Source organism: Opisthocomus hoazin, chromosome 3 (genome assembly GCF_030867145.1).
Source record: "Opisthocomus hoazin isolate bOpiHoa1 chromosome 3, bOpiHoa1.hap1, whole genome shotgun sequence".
Taxonomy (NCBI): domain Eukaryota; kingdom Metazoa; phylum Chordata; class Aves; order Opisthocomiformes; family Opisthocomidae; genus Opisthocomus; species Opisthocomus hoazin.
The window spans coordinates 25,757,195-25,778,622 of record NC_134416.1 but is presented as its reverse complement, the minus strand read 5'-3'; the positions used below and the strand labels follow the sequence as shown (position 1 = coordinate 25,778,622).

Genomic DNA, 21,428 nt, shown 5'->3' with positions numbered 1-21,428 from the left:
ACAGTTGGAAGTGTGAGGCTTCCAGCAAGTAGTCAAACCATCTGATAGTGTTTTTTTAACAAACTTGTTATTGGCATAAACTTTTAAAAATATGTATATTTATACTAGCCTGTTTTAACTTTACCGTTTTGTTTGAAATAATCTAATTAGGAAATTGTGGATCTCAGGTTTCTACTGCACTGAAATTTTTGAGCTTTATGATTAACAAAACTGGCAATCGATAACAGCATAAGCAATCTTAGTTAAATATACTTTGATTAAATGAGTTCAGAATACATTTTCCTGAGACAAATTTGGCCATGTTCAATACGGCATTACATGTAAACGTCTGGAAGAATTGCAGCGTTTTTCCAAGCAGGAGGCATGAGATTACTATAATCCATAGCCTCCACCACAGTATTAATTAGCATGGCTCACTAACCAGGGACGTAATATTTGTAAATGAAACTCTAGAAGGGCATCAGTAAGGAACAGGATGTTGAAGCCAAATGGAAAACATGAACCAATAAAAAGGCTGAACTAGCTAGAAGTGCAAGCTCAGCCTTTGAAGTCAGTTCAAGTACTGCATGCTTTAATTTTGGTGTAATCTTATGGTGGGGGTACAAACAAGAACTCAGAAACAGATTTTGTAACATTTGGCCCAATTGTAGATGAATCAGTTTGTTGATGGTTACCAACAATTGCACAGCCAGAGAAGCTGTGGTCTTTGTTAAATTAGATTGAATAATTGGCTTCAGTGGGAGTTTCGGGTGCAGAGCAAATGAAGTGTCATGGCCCTTGACTGTCGTAAGATTCCTTAGCAGAGGCTGAGCCTTTGCATTCAGAACAACCTGAGTACGGATTCAGAGAAAATAGGTCCCTCAAGAGTTCGTCTGCTCACTCCCCTGGCCCAATATGGGTCTGAAAATACGTAGTTCTTCCTGGCAGATGTGCGTATCTTATCTGTTTTTAGAACTCCTCTGATGACAGTAAGGATACCAAAAGCTCTCTGCGCAGTTTGTTTCCTCCAGTGCCTAACTATTGTCTCAGAATACAGTCTGTGATTAGTACTACATCACCTTGGCAAGCCCAGCTAAGCCTCTGTATACCTCTGTGTTGATTTTGTTTTGCTTTGTTGGTTTCTTTTAATATGCTGTCACGTGGAGCTGCAGTGCTTTCCTGGTGTTTCAAGCAGAAAAGAAAATATCACTGTTTTCGTCCTTTGGACAGCTTTCTGAAGGCCTACTACTGCCGGTGCTGAGCACCTCTGGAGATGTGAATTAAGGGACTGAGTTTCAAGATATTGAGCAAATCTCAGGATCAAGCAGCCAGGAGATAAGACGATCTTTGAATTGGAAGATCATAACTGGAAGATGAACACAGTCATCCACGCTCTCCTTTTTTATTTCAAGCATTCCGTTCATTAGTATGAAAATAGTAAATCATTTATCGTAGTCTTTAGTGAATGGCCCAACACGTGTTGTTAATTACTTTCTCATTTGGGAGAAAAAACAGAGGGAAAGTTATTTTTTTTCCTTGCATATGCTTTCTACAGGAAAAAGAATTCCCGAAAAGCGCATTTATTTTCTCTTTCCAGCAGCCATGCAGACCTCTGGAAAGAGCCATATTCCTCAACAAAGCAAGCGTAATGGCTCTCTCCTCTGAAACACAAATGAGTACAAGTGCAAACATTTTAATGAAACGTAAAGGCCTCCTTTTAAAAAAAAATAAACAGAAGAAAATGGTTGGGAAATTGTATTAGGAAAGAGATGATATACACTAAACTTAAGCCGTGTGTGATTATGACAGTAGAATAGTTTACCATACAAGGTAATTTTATGCATAGACGTATATAGTGTGTATATATATGCACACAAGCATGCATAAATCCATGACGCGTAGATTTTTATAGACATGTGTACATGCCTACACACGCATATACACATACAAATCTGTAAAGGTGTAAATTACTCTAGAGATATGACAGATTCAATTCCCAAAATACCTTTTTTGGGAAGGAGCGGTAAACCGATCATGGTCTGGGGTTTGCAAAACCGGTACTGATCAGTTGGGTCGCACAGCTGGGATGAAATTCATTTAGTTGCCTACAGGTGAAAACTGGCAAGAATGCTAAAAGCTTTTTGATTGCATTTACAGAGCCGTAGGCACCACGGCCTATTATAATGAATATTTCCAATAAAATCTCTGTATTTACTGACTTTGACAGATGGAGAATATTGCATAAGCTATTGTGTGCCTGTGCATTCCTTGAGTGTGATGCTGTGTTTTTTTCTTGCTTGCCTTGTCATTTGTTTCATTTAACTTTTTCATTAATGGCACAATTGCTTTGCTTTGTTCAAAAATCCTTTTCTGAGGAGTATTAATTTTCTTTTTAAACTTCTTGCCAAAAAAAGATTTTCAAATGTATATGGTACAGAGGAATCATGTACAAGATTGTTTTAGAGGAAAAAGAAATATCCAAAATTAAAAGCACAAATCCACTTACTACATTTCCACTTTTCCTCTGACATGAAACGAAAACTTAACATGAGAAATGCACACAGTTCATCTGCATACTCTGAAAAAATACATAATTAACATGTGGAATAAGCAATGCTGTTGTCAACGCTTTCACAGATGTTACCATGAAATGAAAATATTTGAATTACTAGAGAAATAGAGGAAAATCCAACTAAATGCAGCGTGCGCTTCACATATAAATTAGCTTGGCTCAACGAATATTAAAAAGAAGGGAATCTCATCTATACCTTGACTAACCTTACTATATTAGGACAGCTTAGTGGGTCCTGCATAATTCCCGTCTGCTCCAGCACTCTGATACATTATTACTTGGCAGAAAAGTGTGCATCGTGGTCATTGTGCAAATGCTTCACTGAATCACTGGTAGAAATCAAAATGTGTGAGTTCATTACCAGGTTGATAGAAAGTGTAGACTTTGGTGTTTTGTATTAATTCAGTGTGCTGGACTGACAGAGCCTTATTTGAAGGCTACCTAATAAGAGGAAAAATTAAAACACTGTATAGCAATACAATGTGGCTTCCGATTTGGGAAGTAAGATTTAACCTATTAGACATGGACCTGTTCCAAAAGTGCAGATTCAAACAATCATGCATGAAGGAGTTCACAGATGTGAATTACAACCCTCTGAAATCCTGTGAATGCTCCAAATCAGGCCATTAGACGTAGGTTTGAACTGTGAGCACAGATCCAGATCTAAAATTTTTGTTCAAACCTGTCTTTCCCTAACATTTTTGCAGCAATTACTGAATGTATTTAAACCAGCAATGTTCCATAAGCTTAAAAAAAAATACCAGTTAACGCCATCTTAGCTGTATCCAGACATGATTCACTGTGACTGACTAAAAGCATTTCTGTAAAAAGGCAGTGGCAAAAATCATCAGTTGGATGTAATGGGACAGTTTAAACAGGTCAAATTCAGGCTGGATTACTGCAGCTCCACTGGCCACCTACAGCTACACAGGGATCAGTTTGGCCCAGTATTTAGCATTAGAAACATAAATAATTTAAGGATTTTCCTTTCCAAGTTTGGGACAGAACTATGAAACATTTGGTCTCTTTTCAGTCATTTCTACACACACGGAAGCTGAAGTCCATAGCGTTGGGTGGGACTGAGGCTGGTCGTTTCACGAGAGGATAGAAAATGTCCCCAGGTCTGTAGTACTGCGTAGGGCTGCAAGCACAGAAGGAGCAAGGAGGGGACACCTGCTGCGCTGAGCAGCAGGGAACTGAGGGTCCCACAGTTATGAAAATGCCCAGTTCATTGATACTTATATCTGTAGATGTCGTTAATGTCATTTTCTCTTTTTTTTAAGTCAAACATATTTGCGAAGTGAGTCACAATGATTCTTCTTGTGTGAAAGATGTAGACGGTGTGGCACAAACCAGTCTGGCCTTGGCCACCCAGTACTGTATAATAAGAGAACCAATAACAGAAACTGGGTCTGCTGAATCTGGTCTCCTGTTGTGTCTGCAAAGCACCTCTCTTCATTGCTGATCTCAATAATTAGATACTGATAATTAAATACTAGATTTCCACACCATGAAAGGGGCAAACGGATCCACAGTTCAGGGTCTAAGACCATTCCCCAGTAAGAGTACTTTAAGAAACAGCCACTAAACAGAGATCATCAGGACTATGGGGGCAATGGCAGAGCAGCATTGTACAGACACAAATGAGAAAGTATTTTTGCCCCTTTTAACATGGCCTGGTGACCACCACTATCACTGCTGTAAACTATTTTAAGTGTGCAGTTTAATAACACAATCCAGCACTACGTATTTTCAGGAATTAATCTCATAATCTGATGCTTTGTATCATACAGTAGCAGGAGAGAAGTCAAGGCAAATGTATAAAGCCCCTTCCTGAAGTGCATAATCACAGCTTGTGCTGATATCAAAAGCATTTGAATGCGCAACTTCAGGACTGCACCCTCAAAGATTGTACAATGTTTTAATAAACATGCCAGGTCTGATGAGAGAGAAGTGAAATACACAGTAATAGCATTTAAGTGTAAATATTTATGAATCCAAATGATGGCTTAAAAAAATTCCAAAATAGTTCCAATATGTTGCATTACTTGGGAGTAAAGAAGAAAAGTAAGTCTGAATGTATATGATTAGATTGTGTATTTTGAATGCCACTAAAGCATAAATCCATCCAGAAGACTTTCTAGGTTTGCAGGTTTCTGAAAAGAGAATTGTTTTTGTTGTCTGTAGCAGCAAACATACAATGGTTGTTCTGCTGTAGGCTTCTGAAAGTCCCAAGGTGTACGTAGTTAAAATAAACAAGGAATAAAGTTTTGGTTATCTAAAGGGAGAGGTGCTAGGGTTGTTGAGTAAAACTTCTCTAGCCCTTTAAAATTACTGAGCTCATGTAGGTGGTAGATCAGCAACCTGAGAGAGAATAGATCTCAAGAACAAGATAAAAAGTCAATAGCAGTGCAAGCTTTCTGAAGTGATAGAGAGTTGTCATTTAGAACAGTAACATTCAGTCAGTCTCTCCATCTGTTCAGTTTTCACGCTCTCTGCTGGAAATGGCAATGGTCGTTACGTGGTCCCTTGGGACGAGACTAAACCCACTATTCCATTTCAGATGTATCACCAAATAGCAGCTATGGGGTATCTGCCATTGCATCAGATTAGATTCAGTAACCCAGAAATGAAAGGGTTCCTGTCTCTTAATATATTACCCGTCCAATTGCTCAGTATTTCTTTAAAATTAACACATAAAATGGCAGAATGATATGAGATGTATTTCTAGCATTACTAATACACGTGCTCGTCCTCAGCTGCATACTAAAGACATGGCCTATAGATGACTCTGCATGTGTGTGTATACACACGCGTACGTATGTGCGTATATATTTCAGTTAACATGGAGACAGGACTGCGGACTGGGTTGAGGGTTATCATTGGTTTGCAGAACTTTGAGTGGATAGAGCCAGTTCGCAAAATTGTACTCGCTGATTGAAGTACACAAAGTACTTTTTTTTGTTTGTTTTTAAGTTTGATAGAAGTGTATGGTATTAATCATAGCAACTGTCTGGGACGGTAGTTTTTGCGTGGGGGCTGGTAAATTTTCGTTAACAATTTGGCAAGGCTGGAACATATTCACAAGGGGTTTTATCATCTGTGACAAATATCTGGATAATATTTTTAATTTTAGAAGTAATCCAAGTATGATTCATGTCAAAGCTACCAGCATAAGATAAGCATTGTCTACATGTTATTTAACTGTCTCAAAATGCCATGAAGGCAAAAATACAACAAAACAGAATCTGACTGCCACGCCTCAGCATTTGATTGCGTGCACTGTACTGACCACAGCAGTAGAAGGTGGCTTTAAAGATGTTTTTCAGACTGACATACATCACTGCATTTATGGCATTTCATGATTCTTCTTTGCCTTTCACATTAGTGAGTGGTAGGCCACATAGTACCACATGTGCTCTGCTCACTTCAAGATGCTGCATTCCACCCTCCTCAGCTGTACTGAGCACCAAAGTTTAGTGCATCTGTGAAATTTGGGAAAATGTGAAAAACAGGGACAAGAATTTTATGTTTTACTCCCTTGTCGCTTTCACCCAAGACGTCTTTCTTAGGTAATGTCACACAAGCAAACAACCCAAACACAGAAGTGATGGAGATAAGCACGAAGCAAACTCTGAAGTGTGGTGAAAGTAGGAACTGAACCAATGATCTCCCTTGCTCCTTCTTGTGAGGGTGCATGAGCAGGGCAGCTATATCCATAAAATACAGCGTCTTTGTTCCCTGCCAGCCTGTCTGAAGCTACTCCTGATGGAAATCCCATACAATTCTTGGTCATTGTTTCAAGAGTGAAAAAGTAGCTGTCCTTAGCTGCCACTCCATGCTGAGGAGGAAAGCGCTCGTGAGTGGTCCTTCACGGTATGATCTAAGAGCTCCGAGTGAAGGACATTTACTTCTGACAACTGAGAGAGCACTGCATGGCTCATTCTTCTTGTCCAAGAGCCTGGGAGGGGTAGTAGAAGACAATCCCATCCCTAAGTCAGGGGTAGTCCTTGGGAACTCAGCAAGCTGGAGCTCACTGCTCTGCCTTTCTCTTACATGCAGTACACACATGTAGAGAAGAATGGAGCCAACAACTTTGTGGCTGGGGACTGGCGTTTAAAGTGGTCTGAAAATTGTGGAGGAGTCTATCATCATCCTGTCCCCTGCCTAGCAGTTAATTCTGCCCCTGCCCCCTCTTAACTCCCCAGTTAATCCTTTGGCCATAGTCCCAACATCAACTCTGCCTCAGTTCTTTTTAAAACTCTTGAAACTGTAAAAAGGAGCAAGAAAGTAAGGAGAGCTACACAAGAACTATGAGCTCCTGCAACCTTCTGGTGAGTAATGCCATGGGAGGAATGATGTTTTACAAAAGTTCTCAATCACATCTGTGCCCTGCTATATTCTAAGCATTTCTTGTGGATCAAAACTCAGAAAGGAGGCAGAAGGTGTGCTTTGTACCAGGAATCAGACTGGTCTAATAGCAAACCACAACAGGGTTTGATTTTATGACAGCTCAAACATCTCACAAGTTATGATTGACGGATAGAAGTTGTGTGAATTGTGGTACTGAGAGCTTAGTGTGCCAAGACACACTGCTTCAGAGGTGTTACTTCAATGCAGTGTTTTAGTTACTCATTAGATTAGACACTGAAGAACTGGGTTTGATTATAAGATCTTTAGGACCAAGATGACCTAGTTATTTGTACCATACATATTTCAGTGGAATCTTACTCAGATTTGAGCCTCAAGGCTCATTGAACAAATGAGTAACACAGGAGTCAGTATCACAATCATGTTGATATGGAACACATTGAAAGATGTTTCTTTTCTATCCTTGACTAATGTCCCATGGTTCTTAATAATATTCCAAGTTGTCAGCTTTGCTCTGGAGACATATGTACAAACCTTGCATGGACATTATTTTTTGGGTCTCCCGTCCACCTTCACTGAATGTCTCTGCAGTCCCTTCCTCAGAGAGATTTAATCTGCCTGCGAGAGGTAACAGAATGTTATTGCTGTGTTGCAGCCAGTTGAAATAGTCAGAACAGTTCTTCAGTAAAAGCATCAAAAAGAGAGAAACAAGGTGTGGTTGGGCTGGCCCTCACTAGCAGCCAGTCTCCCACCCAGCTGCTCATTCCATTCCTCACCTCCCCCCCAAAACAGGACAAGGGGAGAAAAGAAGAAAAATGGGAAAGAGAAAGCTTGTGGGTCAAGATAAAGACAGGGAGATTGCTTACCAATTACTGTTGCAGGCAAAACAGACTTGAATTGGGGAAATTAATTTATTGCCAACAGTCATTACTGATTTGGGTAGTGAGAAAGAAAAACAAGAAAAAGAAGAACGAACATTTACACACTTAGAGAAAGCACTTTTCCTCCACCTTTCCTGGGTTCAAGTTCACGCCAAGCACCCCTCCTCCCCTCCTTGTTGTTGCCACAGGTGACACTCAGTGTAACCTTCGGTGAGTGAGGCACTGGGCAGCCCCTTCTTACTCTTTCCCTCTCTTGCAGCATGGGTCCTCCACAGGCTGCAGGGAATATCTGCTCCACCATAGGGCATGTCCTCCTCCTCAACCTCCTCCACCTCCTCCTCTGGCCTTGGTGCTCCCTCTGTTGGTTTTCACTCTTTTTATTCCCTCCTGCTCTCTCTGGCTTTCTTTACTCTTTCTTACATATATTTCCCCAAGGTGCTGCCGTCTTGGCTGATGGGCTCAGCTGTGTCCTGTGATGGGTCTGTTGGAGCTGGCTGCGTCGGCCACAGGGCAGCCCTGGCCTCTCCTCACAGTGGCCGCCCCTACAGCCCCCAGCTGCCAGCACCTTGCCATTTATACCCAATACACAAGGTGTGACCTTCTCTGTAACAAAGTGGAGAGAAGCTGTCCCATCAAGAGCAGTGGTGGTCTTCTGTAGATATCTCACCCCACCAGCAGAGTGCTCAGATCACTGCAGAGAGCATGGTGGAGGAGAACCACCAGAGGTTCATGATGGAATAAGAGGAAATCACTCAAAGGCAGTGGGAAAGCTTGAGCTATTGGCAGGGACTGGGCAGGGCAGGCAAATTTCCAGTGGTCTTGGAGAGCAGGCTGCAATTGAGGCCAGTAGGAGAGGACTCTCAAACTGCTCAAGACCTCTCCTTTCTCACTGTGTTAGCCCATACCACAGCCTGGTGCCCCTCAAGAACAGAGCTGCCAGGTTTTGGATAACAGGGTGGGCCAGGGACTGCTGGGCTGGGCTACAGCAAGGACTGCAGCTACCTTGTAGGCCCTGCGCAAGGATTCCCCACACTGATGTAGCTGCATGTGAAGCAGAACTGCAGTACAGAAAGGCATAAATATATGAAATACAGTAACACCTGCAGAGGTGCGTAAGGTCCAAGGTGACTGTATGACTTTAACTGCAACTAGAGGAGGTGATAAGAGGGCAAAAAGAGAACATGAGGGAAGCTCAAGGAATGCTGCAGTTGTCTCTGAAGCCACGTACAGAAAATGCTGCCACAGGAAGAATGTGGGAAGTTTTGGAGGATGAGTGAGGGCAGGACACCAACTTGCCTAAAATAGCAGTGTTGAAGTACAGAATGATAAGATGAAGGAGGAGCAGAGAAGGAAGAGGAGCAGTAATCCAAGTTGTATTAATTTTTTTAAGCGCATCTAATTTCAGCATACGCTTAAAAAACTGAAACAAAATGTCCAGGGGATTCTTCGATCTAGGAATTCAGGCTGTAAAGCAAAATCTATTTTTGTCTTTATCAGATCTCTTTGCTGTCTCACTTCTTTCTCCCATTCTAATATTTTATTGGCTTCAGCAGAGATGATCTATTGCTCGTTCTGTGTCAGGCCCCTGCCAGTAACTCCACAGGTTCTGAGTTTCCTCCAGTCGTCTCATGCTCCTATTTAAAATATTTTAACTGGAAAGCTTGGATAACCACAGTTCAGAGACTACCATTTTGCAACAAATTCCATCTGGTCAACATTAGGTCCACTAACCATGGTTGGAGTGAAAAATAGTCTTGCCTTCGTGTTAAGGCTGTACAGCTTCAGTTAAATGTGATTTGGAGTGGGATAAATTGCTGCTAATGAGCATCAGAACTGACAGCAGGAAAACTAGCTTTGAAGAATCCAAATTTCAGAGCACACTTGTTGGCAGCCTGGTACTCACTTTCTGTTTCTTGGGAAGATTTGAGCGTTTCTCCAAAATCACACTACTCTTTGGAGAAATGGTGGATTTTTCAGAGTTTCCAGTCTTTGGGAAGGACATAGTTGAGGTACCTGCATATAGAAAGAAAATTAAAATGATAGGAAATTGAAAGGGTTTAATATTACATATTACTACTGCTGAACGGAGCTATTAAATGAACAAACAGGTCATAATATCCTTGGGGAAGACCTAAGCGGATATTCACGGCTGAAACAAGGAAGAAGCAATGCCTCTCACATCCCCTGAAAGCATGCTGACAACCTGGTGAGAAAAAAATTTCATCTCTCTGGTTGTATGTAAGTTGATGAAGCACAGGAAGCCAGGGAAGTGAAATATGTATGTGAACCAAATAGGATTGCCATGTTGCTGCAGGACGAAGAAATGGCCACACTCCTCTCTGCAGTAGGACCTGTGCACTAAAGGCGATGCTGATACCCTGCAACTTTCACTTGCCCTTTCCCAGAAAACTTACTACTCATGAGTATGGTGCAGAGAGCAACTCCTCTGCAGACAGCGGAAGAGAGGAAGAGATTTATGTACGCAGCTCCAAACGAGAGCAAGCAAAGCCCTCATACTGAGAGAATTTCACCTAAGCTGTAAGCTTGTCTTCCTAATCTACAGAGTTTGGTTAACAACCTGTAAGGAATGATGATGAGGTTTTCTCCAGATATTCTTGCATTTTGAGGAGTATTCTCTCCTGCTCCAAGGCTTCTATGTACTTGGAATAGGACCAGGAAGCCTGCAAGAACCGGTAAAAAACATCAGCCTCCAGACCATGTGACTGGTAGTCCATTTCAACAGTGGCACAAAACACTTCTTTATGTTATTTGCCTGTTACTGAATAATCACAATTAGAAGTTTTGTCATGACAGTACTGGAATTATGTGAAAAATGGTATTGCTGCAAATAAGCAAATCACAAAACACCATGAAACGCAATTTAAGCAAGTTTGACAGATTAGATGTTTACATTCATTTATCCTCCATCCTTGGTCTGAGTCCTATTCTCTCTCCTATCGTCTTCAAAACCTAAATGCAGCAGACTTTTCACCTCCCAAAATATCAGTCTTTTGTGCTATTGAGGACTTGATTTTATCTCCCTGCCACATCTTTCCAGTGTGCCCTTTCTCAAATCATCGAAGGTCTCAATAGCCTCACAGTTCTCTCTGCCAGCCCTGTCTAGCAGAATGCTGCTACCACTAGAGGCAGATTGACTGGAGACGCCATCCTTTCCTTTTCTAAGGAACAGTCGCTGCTCTTCACATTGCAACAACCACAGTCGAGGTTGCATGTAAGTTTTAGGTCACTCTCCCAAATCAGTATGGGAACTGTACTTTTGTTTGGCCTTTCTTTTCCTTACAGCATGAGAAGTTTGGGGCCAATTTATCATGTCATGACTCAGTAAGAGCTTCTAGCATCTTCCTGTAGCAGAAAGGGGCTTGGAGAGGAAACCGCTGTATAAAAGATTGCTGCTCTTTCTGCAATTACCTGCTTCTTGAGGGCCTAGGTGTATGATATTGTTATACTGGCTCATTTGACTCACTTTTTTTTTTAAATAGATACGAGCAAAAGTATAAAGGTCCATTTAAGGAATAAGAGTGAGAGTTTAACTATGCAGTTTGGACGGTAGTTTCAGATTTTGGGGGTATTTCAGACTGCCTGTTTCTATATTCTGCTCATCGCTAGCATAATGCTGCAGGAAGAGCTCTGTGGAATACAAGCAGTGGCCGAAGTGCGCTTCACTCCTACATCGCATGACATAGCTGTGATTATGTGGTTGCACAGATTCCCCCTTACGTCATGGCAGTGTCAACACAGCTACGAATGACCTCTTGGTATGGCCAAGGTGGCATGTCTATTCTTCCCGTTTCTCCAATAAAATGACTGTTACATTTTCACTACAGTTTTGATGCATCTTGAGAGTTGTTCTGGAAGAAGTACTAAAGAGCTATTTTCTGTCAGATTTTCTGTTCAAATACCTAGATTTCCTAAATGAGCTCAACTTCAGTTTTTGAAATATGAGCAGAACAGGACTCAAGCCTAAACCAAATTCTTTCAGGGTATGAATTGCACAAATAATGAAAAGCTTCTTGTTCCAGAATTGAATTTATTTTTCTTCAATTTATCTTTAAATAAAAATTCTTTTTAAATCTACCCATCTAAAGGGCTTAATATGTTGTTAGATATTAATACTACTCATAACCTAAAAAAATTAATAAAGAAAAAAAATCACCTGTAAGGTATGTAAACTTATAACAGCAAACTTAACTATAGAAGAATGAACAGTTATCAAAGAACCACATGATAGTAGTATTCAATACCAAACCCCACCTTCCCATTCTCTCAGGATCATTTTGTCTCTCTTGACTGATGAAATCAGTAACAACATGTTTATTATTCACCTGCCACCCATATCGATCTGAAAATGATGCTGGTCCTCTCTCCACACCAATCTCATCTACCAAAGCACTGCTTGACAGACTGATGAGCTTTGTCCCCATTTCTTTGCCCTGTCAATAAGAAGAACTCATAATCAGATGTAAGCAATAGTAACCAAGCTAAAGTAAGAAGTAAAGTCCAAGGAAGCAAAAAATTGTCATTGGAAACAAGAAATTGTCATAAGCAGTAACGTTTTATAATGCCAAATTTCATAATTCATCACACTGGGCATAAGAAAAAGTATCAAAAGATATTGCTTTTTAAAAGCACGTCTTTGTCCTAATCAAAGTTTCATGATCTCTACGCTCCTGCAGACTATCTTCCTCTCAGATTCAATACCTGCTCCAAAATACAGCCAAGTCAGAGGGCAGACCTGCAACAGAACATATTTTAAGGACAGAGAGGCCATTGTGATTCTCTAATTTGGCCTCAGGTATAAATGTAGAACATACGATTTCTCGTTATTAATTCCAGCTTGGTCCGGTAGCTGCGAATGAGCTACAGTACACGTTAGGAAAACAGGCAATCTCATTTAAAACATTTACAGTGAAGGACAAGGCATTGTAACCCTTGGTAAACCATTTTAGTGATTAACTATTTGTCATTTTCATGTTGGTTTAATGTTTTATTAAGGCTGAACATTTGCACATTCTCTCTGATGATCCCAAAACTCTTCATGAACATTAATCAATGTTCATATTTAACCTCACATAATTAACCCAACAACAGCCCCATTAGGCGAGTAATATAACCCTCCCATCTTCAAATGAGAAAGTGAGAACAAAAGAGAGATCAAATGGTTCCCAAAGTCACTCAGAAAGTCCCTGGAAGATCTGGAAAAGGATCAGAATATCCTATGTCCTTGCTCACAAGGTGTCTTTTCCTTCCCTGTCATCCCCAAAGTCCTATGGACCCACCATCTATAAGGGTGACTTTTGAGTATAGGACTTCTCGGACAGTGTGGTGTTTATCTTCTCTCCAGAAGCAGGCTTACTAACTTCTGTGTCACACTCAGTGGAGCCCGGATGCCAAAGGAAATGCAGAAGTAGCGTGTGTACTAATATACTAGAGTTTATGTTTGCTAGCTTTCTCAAAGAGAATAGTGAATTAAATGAGGTCTTTAATAATGTCTTCTCATAAGAAACTAGGCAATGTTATGGCAATGTCATATCCCATGACATTATACCACTTACTGACAAATAAGCTTACTGCTAAGAAGCTTAAAGAGAGATGAGGGAAACATGGAAAAGGAAAATTAATGCATGTGGTTTTACCTTTCACTGCTAAGGGCATAGAAAAAGTAAGTACAGATTTACAGTGTAAGTTGAAACTATTTTGTACACTTCAAAGCAAAAAATCCAAAATCTATTTTGAAAATAAAATGCAATTGTGTATACAAAAAATTGCAAATGTTGGCATCAAGGCAGTCTGCACAAAGTGACTAATGATATTTTTTGAAGTATGTGGCATGTGCATCTGGCAGTTAACAAAGGCACAGATCCGCAGAGAGGCCAAAGATGAGCCCACATAGCTCTGCCACACTATGGGCAAATATGTGAAAACAGAGAAGCAAACTATACTCTCCCAGAGCAATATCTTTTAAAACAACTATTTCAGCTTATTACTGAAGCAATCGCATTATATTGAATGTTCAAGCTTACTTCACACCGTACCTAGACATCCCTGCCTTCCAGACACAAAGCTTAAAAGCGGTCTCTGCATTGTACAGGGCTTGCATGGCATCCCTCGCTGTCAGCCACTCCTCCCCTGCACTGAGTCCATTGCCAGGAAGCCTTCAAAAGGACTTGCCCCGTAAATAATAAATAGGCACATACAAAAACTATTGAGATGGTCAAATAATGCCAAGTCATGCATCATTGTCCAGTGAAAATCTCTTTGTCTGCCTATTTTCTCCGTTACACTACATAAAAGTCCAACTCTTATCCAGTCAGTTCAGAAAGTGAGATGAGCCTGGCTAGATTGTCCCTGACCAGGGACAAATTTGTGAGGAAGGAGAAAGTAAAATTCCTCCTCCAGGACCAAGATTGTTCCATTTGACATAAACCCAAAATGACAACTGATTGGGGAGGGGGGGGAGGGGGGAGTATGTAATTAAAAATATAGTTTCTAACCCTTGTCAGAGCTTTCCCCTGCTTCAGCATGAGCCTGGTTGGGGCAGAGGAGCACAGACATTATTTTAAATGCCAAGAAATCATCACCTTCTACAAGCTGCCAAGTGAACCTGCTATTGCTTACATTACTTGAATCTTATCAGTATCCTTCAGGGACACTGAATCATTTGAATAGTTATGTTGTCACTGAGGGAACAGAAATCTCAGGCAAGAGAAGAGGGAACGGCAAATTCTTTCAAAAATAATAGAAGGGGGAAAGGGTTTCAAAAACGTATCTGTTCCACCTACTCTTCCTAGAGATTTTAAAAGGTAACTGGTTTACTGATCATTTTTTGTGAGAGGAATAGTCTGCCAACTGTTTACTGAACTGCATTCTCTGCCAGTCACTTTCTAAAATTTCTGATCCTATTTCCCAGCTTAGAAGGGTAATTCACCTTTCCCATTTGTTCCCCATAAAAGCCAGGCTTTTGCCCTCCTGACCAAGATTTGCTCTTTACTTCCTTGATCATAATCAGAAACCTTATAGACAGGCAACAAACAGATGGAAAAAATAAGTCTGTGAAAACACAGAAGTGCATTACTTTTTGAAATATTGCATTCTTGCACTGTAAGTATTGCCAATGGCCTTGCCAAACATATCTGTGTGGAGGCAACGTGCTTTGGAGAAAGGAACATGAGTTCTTGGATTTTAGACTTCACTTGACATTGGTGTGTGGCCCTGAGTACTGCTTCACTGGTTCTCAGTTTTCATGCGTCTAAAAAGAGACATGTATAACGTATAATGTGTACATGTTCTTACGGGTATATATGTCTTTATCTGTCCAGGTACTCATGTGGTTCTCATCACAAGTAATATCTCAACACATGCATACATGGTGTTTAAAATATGTAAAGGTCTTTTAATGCTGCTTATGATAGCTTGCAAGTCCAATAATTTCTCTGCCCTTAAAGGAATGTTCTATCCTCAAAGCTGGCCAAACAATTACATTTTGTAAAAAATAAACTTTTGCAAAGCCTATAATCAATAGAAAAAAAAATATCCATTACATTTTAAGAATAAAATTCCAAGAAAAACACTTTTACAGGCAAGCATTTCTCTGTAGAGGTCACAGTTCTGTTAATGCACTGAAACTGTCTGGAAGCTCATTGTGAACAGTCTAACAATTTCAGTGTCAAAGCTGAGAAATACTCAAGAAAAGACAAAGACTATACAGAGCAATTAGTACACAAATATTTTTTAAAATAATGTGCAGACTTTTCAAATGCTGCTTCTGAAAAATAGGTATGACATCTGGTTTGGTTTTGTTTGTTTTCAATAGTGACCCAGGACTGTAAATTCTGAAATAGGGTGGTATATAGTGAAAGTGCAAACAGGTCTGCAATTATCCATTGTACACATGGACTGTACATAGGTTTCTTTTTTTCTTTTTTAGTTCAGGCGTTTTTTTCGCTCTTCTCCTCGCACAAAACATGACTAAAATACATTTTGCCCTCTGCTTAATGAAAGGAGTATTCCATTGACTCATCTGCTTCAAGTTAAACATATGTATATGCATCGGCAGGATTGAGAACTAATCACCCCCGGACTGGGTTGCATGTAAAGCTGGAATTCTAATAAAAAGGTTTTGGTAGCTTTGGATCAGAGGGAGAAAGGGATATTTGAATTCGTGTATGTTTGCCCATAAAGGAGTTTTTATGCAGTTCGTCAGCTCTCACCTGAAACTTTATGAGCCTTACCTCTGCTATTTTGCCTTTCTTCTTTTGCATCTTTTTTCCCTTTTTTCTCTCCAAGGCTAGTAGAATTTTGTCACTAGCTAAATTGCTTCGAAACTTACAAAATTTTGGCCAAAATTTAAGCAGAAGAGCAAAAACAGTCATCTACAGAAAGAAAAGACAGTCAGTCTTGATCGTATTAAGAAAACAGAGTTTACTGTAAAACAAAATGTAGTTTACCATGAAAATGAAATAACTATTTCTTTTTGAATACACAGCCTTGTTCCTCCCACGTACTGTGTCCTGACATTTCAGCCCAGCTTTGCTCGGCACATGCTTTTCATCAGTGTGTTTATTACTGGTGAGAAATCTTCCTAAAACACAGTTAAAAGGCACTTTCTTTTTTTATATTTCCCTAAACAATTGTTTGCATTAATGAAAACATCCATCATTTTTTACAAGTTCTCTTGATAAAATATACAGCAGTAGAACTGCTTTTGCACCACTGTTCTGCTCAAGTATTTCAAATATTCAGTTCATTAGGGAGAGGGGGGTTTTTTCCCTCCTTAAGAGAAAGGAAATACTTTTTTTGCCTCTGGAAAGGCTCTTAAACCACATTACAGATCTATGAGCAAATCTTGGATAATTTTTAAATGATATAATCTCTCACAGGGTCTTTTTTGAACTAGAATAAGAAAAACAATTTTAGAAAAGCAAACAGAGGGGCTCAGTGAATTCTGTTGCTGCACGTACTAGGCTCACATTTTTCAATTTATTTAGATATTTCATTCTCATTGAGGAAACTGGCTTCAAAGGAGCTGAGCATGCTCAGCACCTCACTGCTTCTGGCTCAAAGGGCTTGAAAGCGACATAGGAGTCACTGTCATATTCCAGTCACAGCTTTTTGGCAAAGTTCTTCCCTTGGTTTTGTGCCACATTTCTGGAGTTCACTGGGTTTTACACAGGCTGAAATTAGACTTATTTCTCTTAGGACCTATATGAACCCTTTTCTCTGACAAACCATTCATTCTTTGTGATCCAAACGCTTTATGGACTCACAGTTGATGTTTAAAGGTGTTGGTGTCAATTTTAGAGAAAAAGAAAGAGGAACTGGCTTTCTTGGGTTTAGAAGACAAGACAGAGAAGACAGGAACAAAGAATAAGAAAACAGTAAGTCTGTAGAAAAGGTTCACAAATTGCTGTTCAGTCTGATTATACAAAGATCAGAGAGAAAATTGTCTACGGCCATTTAATACAGGCTTTCTGTACTAAAGAAGGGAAAGGCATGCAATAAGTTAAGCTGTCTGTGCTTTACTCACATCTGCATTTTTTCATAAACTACAAAAACTACAAACTTTCTAACTACAAATTACTTCTCTGACATTAACCAAGTGGTAAAGAACAAGCAATTAAAAATATAGACAGAATTCATTTCTACTGCCAGGATTCTTAACACAGACCTGGGTAGCACCTTTCTAGGATCAGCTAGCTGTCAGAGATTGTCCAGTTTATTGATCAGTAAATGTGTGAAGCTTCTCTGTCATCCTCACCACACAATCTTCATTGAAATGCGTGACTAATAGTGGTCTCCTTCATGCCCAGGCTTATGTAGGGAGTCCAAATTGTCACATAAGCAACAAAGACTGTCCTTAAAATCAGGCACCCAAGCTCTAGCCAGATCGGTTACAGAGATTCTCCCAGCTCCTTACCTCCGCCTCTCTAAATATGTAAGGTCCTAGTTCTTTCCTGTGCTCCAAAATCTTCTTTGCTTGTTCAGTTGGGATGTCAATCTGCAAAGCTGGGGGTACAGCGGAATTAATAAAGCAGTCGATAATAGCTGTGATCTTTTTCTGGACTGTGGTGTCATCACAGTGAGAATGGCACAAGTCCTGAAAGACGAAAATAGCATTTTCAGTCAATGGAGAGAGAGGCGCAAGACCCTTTACAGGGGCCCAGTGATCAAAGAGTAATAGTCATACAAAAATAATTATACAATAGATTCCTTCAGTATGTAGGACAAAATTCTTATAGCAAATGTGCGTGGTCAAAGACATAGTTAAGATATGACTGGAACTTCTGGTTTGCAAATGCAGATATACAGCAGTCATTGCTTTTAGGAGATAATCTCTGCCTGCACATTCTGGTGGAATAGGATAGTTTTCATCCTGCATTCAGTCTAAGTACATTACTGACAAATAGAAGCCATTTCTGAAGAAAGAAACACACCTACAGGTGTGAAATGCACTGAAGGTCACAATGCGCCTGCTATGAGCATGGACATGGTAACTAAAAAAACAAAGAAATGCTCAAAATAATCCAAGAAAAGAGGGGAATTATTTACAAGGTACAAGGTATTATAACCAGGAATGTTGGCACAAGAGGGGACAATTTCAGCTACCAGTACGAACTTCCATGCACTGAAATCTTCTAGTTTCACCATTCATTAAGATTTTCTAGTTTCCCAAAACCTCAGTGTTTCAAATAACTCTGTGCAGAACAGAATACAAAACAAACCTGAACTTACAAGGGTGAGATCTCAAAGGAACACTGGAGGTTTTCTACTATTTTTAATGTGATCCTATTGTTCTTGTAAAACCTGTTATTACTGTGTTTTCATGCTCTGAAAATGCTACCATTGGACTTTGGTGGGAAGGAGAAATAATTCAAAGAACTTCCTTCAAACGCTTTGAAACATGAACTTTCCATCTATCCATAAACACCAAGAAATTTCTGTAACACTAGGAGATTATCACATGTATTTACCACAGACACAGTGAGCACTCCAGAGAATTTTCAGGAAGAGAGCTCTCTAAATGAAGAATATGCATTTAGTTTTGGTATAGGAGGCTGGATATTTACTTTGCAAAGAAATTAAAAACAGGGCTTTTAAGCAGAAATGTGGTATGTAAAAGAGCTGGCTTGTTTTAGTATGAATACTTTTTAGTTTTGTGAAGGAAAAAAAGAATGATAACAGCTACAATGAAGAAAGTAAGGCAATACAAAAATGCAGTCAGTATATTCTAAGAATATATTATGGCTTCCTTTACTCATCTAGCTTAGAAGAAAAGGCAGAGAGATATAGTAAGAGGGAAGACAAACAAGCCATATGATATGAAGAGAGATGAGACATGAGCATAGAGGAACAGATGGAAATGATCCACGGAGTTATATTTCTTCATATTTTAAAAAAAAATATTTTTGTTTTTTGATTGTCCCAAGATGTGCTGCTAGCCCGATGGGTTACGAGGAGCAATGCAGTCATTGACTCCTAAAGGAAGTTCTGTCTAAACTGATGGCATGATAGGGCTCAGACAATACAAGTATGCACTGCCCACGTCTTTGGCAATATTCCTCCGGTTCAGCCTGACCCACAACACTCCTTTGCTTCTATAAAGAGCGTCAGCTGCCAACCATGACAAATCGCATGCATGTAGAAATATGGTCAGATTGTACTTTTCCTTGATAAGAAGACAAATAAAATTAACATAAATGAAGGAGAGGGGGTGGGACATAAAACAATGAAGGCTTTTTTCAGAGAACAGATCCACAAAGAAAACAGTCTAAATTACACTCCACATTAATTTGCAGAAAGTTTCCACATCTTCCACAATGTAGCAATGAAGAGTCACCAATCTGACAAAAGAGCAAATATTTCGAGAGGGATTTATGTCATGGAACTCCAGGTACCTTCATGTCAAGTTTCTAGTCTAAGCTAGTCAGTCTGTAACCAAGAGAGAGACGGCAGCAGCCCCAGAGAGCATTTCAGCTGATGATCCCTTGCCTGGGGATAAGAGACTCTGCGAGGAGAGGAGATTGTCCCCTGGAAACAAAGGACCTTAGGCTTTGAAAGCAAACCCCAAATTCAAACGTGTAAAATTATACAGTGAAAATATACCTGCATGCCTGCAGCAGGATCTCCAAGTGCTACTGCAGCATCAACTCTGTTTACCTTTTAATTTCTGAGCGTGTTAGCTAACCTCCTGCTCCCTGCCTACCATCTGCACGCAGGCTGTGTTCAGGAGCCCAGGAGAGGCTCTGCACCCGCTAGAGCATTTTTGCATCAGCAATATCCCAGAGGCGAAAGGAATGAGGAACAAGTGAAAGATCTGCGGTACCCCTGCATTCAGTCTAGGGTGCTGCTAGGAGGCTGCAGTGTGGTTTAAAGGCTCATTCTAGAGTTTTCGTATTGTGTTTCACCCCACACAGCAGCAATTTCACAATGGGGCTCGTATCTGGGAGGGAGGCAATCGCTGCTGACCTTCCCCAACATGTCTCACCTTGGCCACATCCTCAGCTGCAGTCAGATGTGACTGTACAAGGGAGCTGGGGTCTGCATTGGGCTTTTTGGGTAGATATTATCTTTGCATCTGTACATTTTATTGAACTTAAAAGTTTTCTCCGATTTTTGAGGGATTACCAAATTCAGCAATAATCCCATTGTTTAACAGTATGTAACTATAAAGACAAAATGAACATTTTAATGCTTGCAAATTTTCTACCGCTCAACAGATGTATACCAAAATCTGGGCATTAGCTAGTTAGTAGTGTCCCTTTAGAGACTCAGAAGAATGTTACAGTTTGAAGAAGCATGAAGAAATACAGGGATAATACATTCAAGTCATTAAAAAGAGCTATCCTTAAGAAGTGAGGATTTTCATCAAAGAAAAAAACAATTTAAACAGTGAAAGAAGTTTTACTATGAACAAAAAAATGCCTAGAGACATTCTCGTTAAAATTCTCCTAATATGCAGTAATGGATGCATTTGCTTACAAATTGAACGATAGTCCCCTTGCTCCATTTTTACCACTGTACCTTATACTTCTGTACCTCTTGCCAAAAGAGCACTCCGTTCTCCAGTAGGTCTCCTTTCAGTGACACAAAGTGTTGAAACTGATTTGCTGTCACTGGATTCAACAGCGCTTTGCGGAAAGCACTTATTTCACTAGATGAAGAAACCCACTTATTGTCCACATGCTGTCAAAAGAAGAAATAAAGGCACCAAATAAACTCTGTTTCAAAACGCAATAACAAAGGCATTAGTTAGTGTAAACTGTCTGATTCTTATCTTTGCATTGACCCTAACTTTCAGTAGTTTACGAGTCTATGACATGGATACAATAGAATGTGGCAAGGTTTCATTTCTTCCTTTCCTTCCTTCTTTTTTCTTTTTTTTTTTTTTTTCCCAGTTTGGTTTGGGCAACATTTTTTGGAAGACGTGATGGGAGAGGAAATGACTGACAATGATTTAGACCATATGACTACATACTATAAAGTATGGAAACAGCTATTGTTATTGATTATGGCAACAGGCTACTTTTCTAGAGAACAGTTTGAGTTTTGTGCAAACAAACAACAAAGAAAAAAGGAACAGACAAACCACATAGCTTAAAGTTGTAAAA

The 21,428-nt window shown here is 39.9% G+C and overlaps 1 protein-coding gene across 1 annotated transcript in view; it reads right to left on the bottom strand.

The window, feature by feature from the left end:
• Nucleotides 1-7,504: 7,504 nt before the first annotated feature.
• RGS22 (regulator of G protein signaling 22) overlaps nucleotides 7,505-21,428 on the bottom strand; it is a 64,673-nt gene continuing 50,749 nt past the window's right edge. The window contains exons 21-27 of the mRNA XM_075417225.1: nucleotides 20,842-21,003; nucleotides 17,738-17,917; nucleotides 16,032-16,193; nucleotides 12,147-12,254; nucleotides 10,382-10,484; nucleotides 9,707-9,816; nucleotides 7,505-7,540 (exon numbers count right to left, since the gene is read on the bottom strand). Of these exons, the coding sequence (XP_075273340.1) occupies nucleotides 7,532-7,540; nucleotides 9,707-9,816; nucleotides 10,382-10,484; nucleotides 12,147-12,254; nucleotides 16,032-16,193; nucleotides 17,738-17,917; nucleotides 20,842-21,003 (834 nt within the window). The 3' untranslated portion in view covers nucleotides 7,505-7,531. The remainder of the gene's footprint in view (nucleotides 7,541-9,706; nucleotides 9,817-10,381; nucleotides 10,485-12,146; nucleotides 12,255-16,031; nucleotides 16,194-17,737; nucleotides 17,918-20,841; nucleotides 21,004-21,428) is intronic.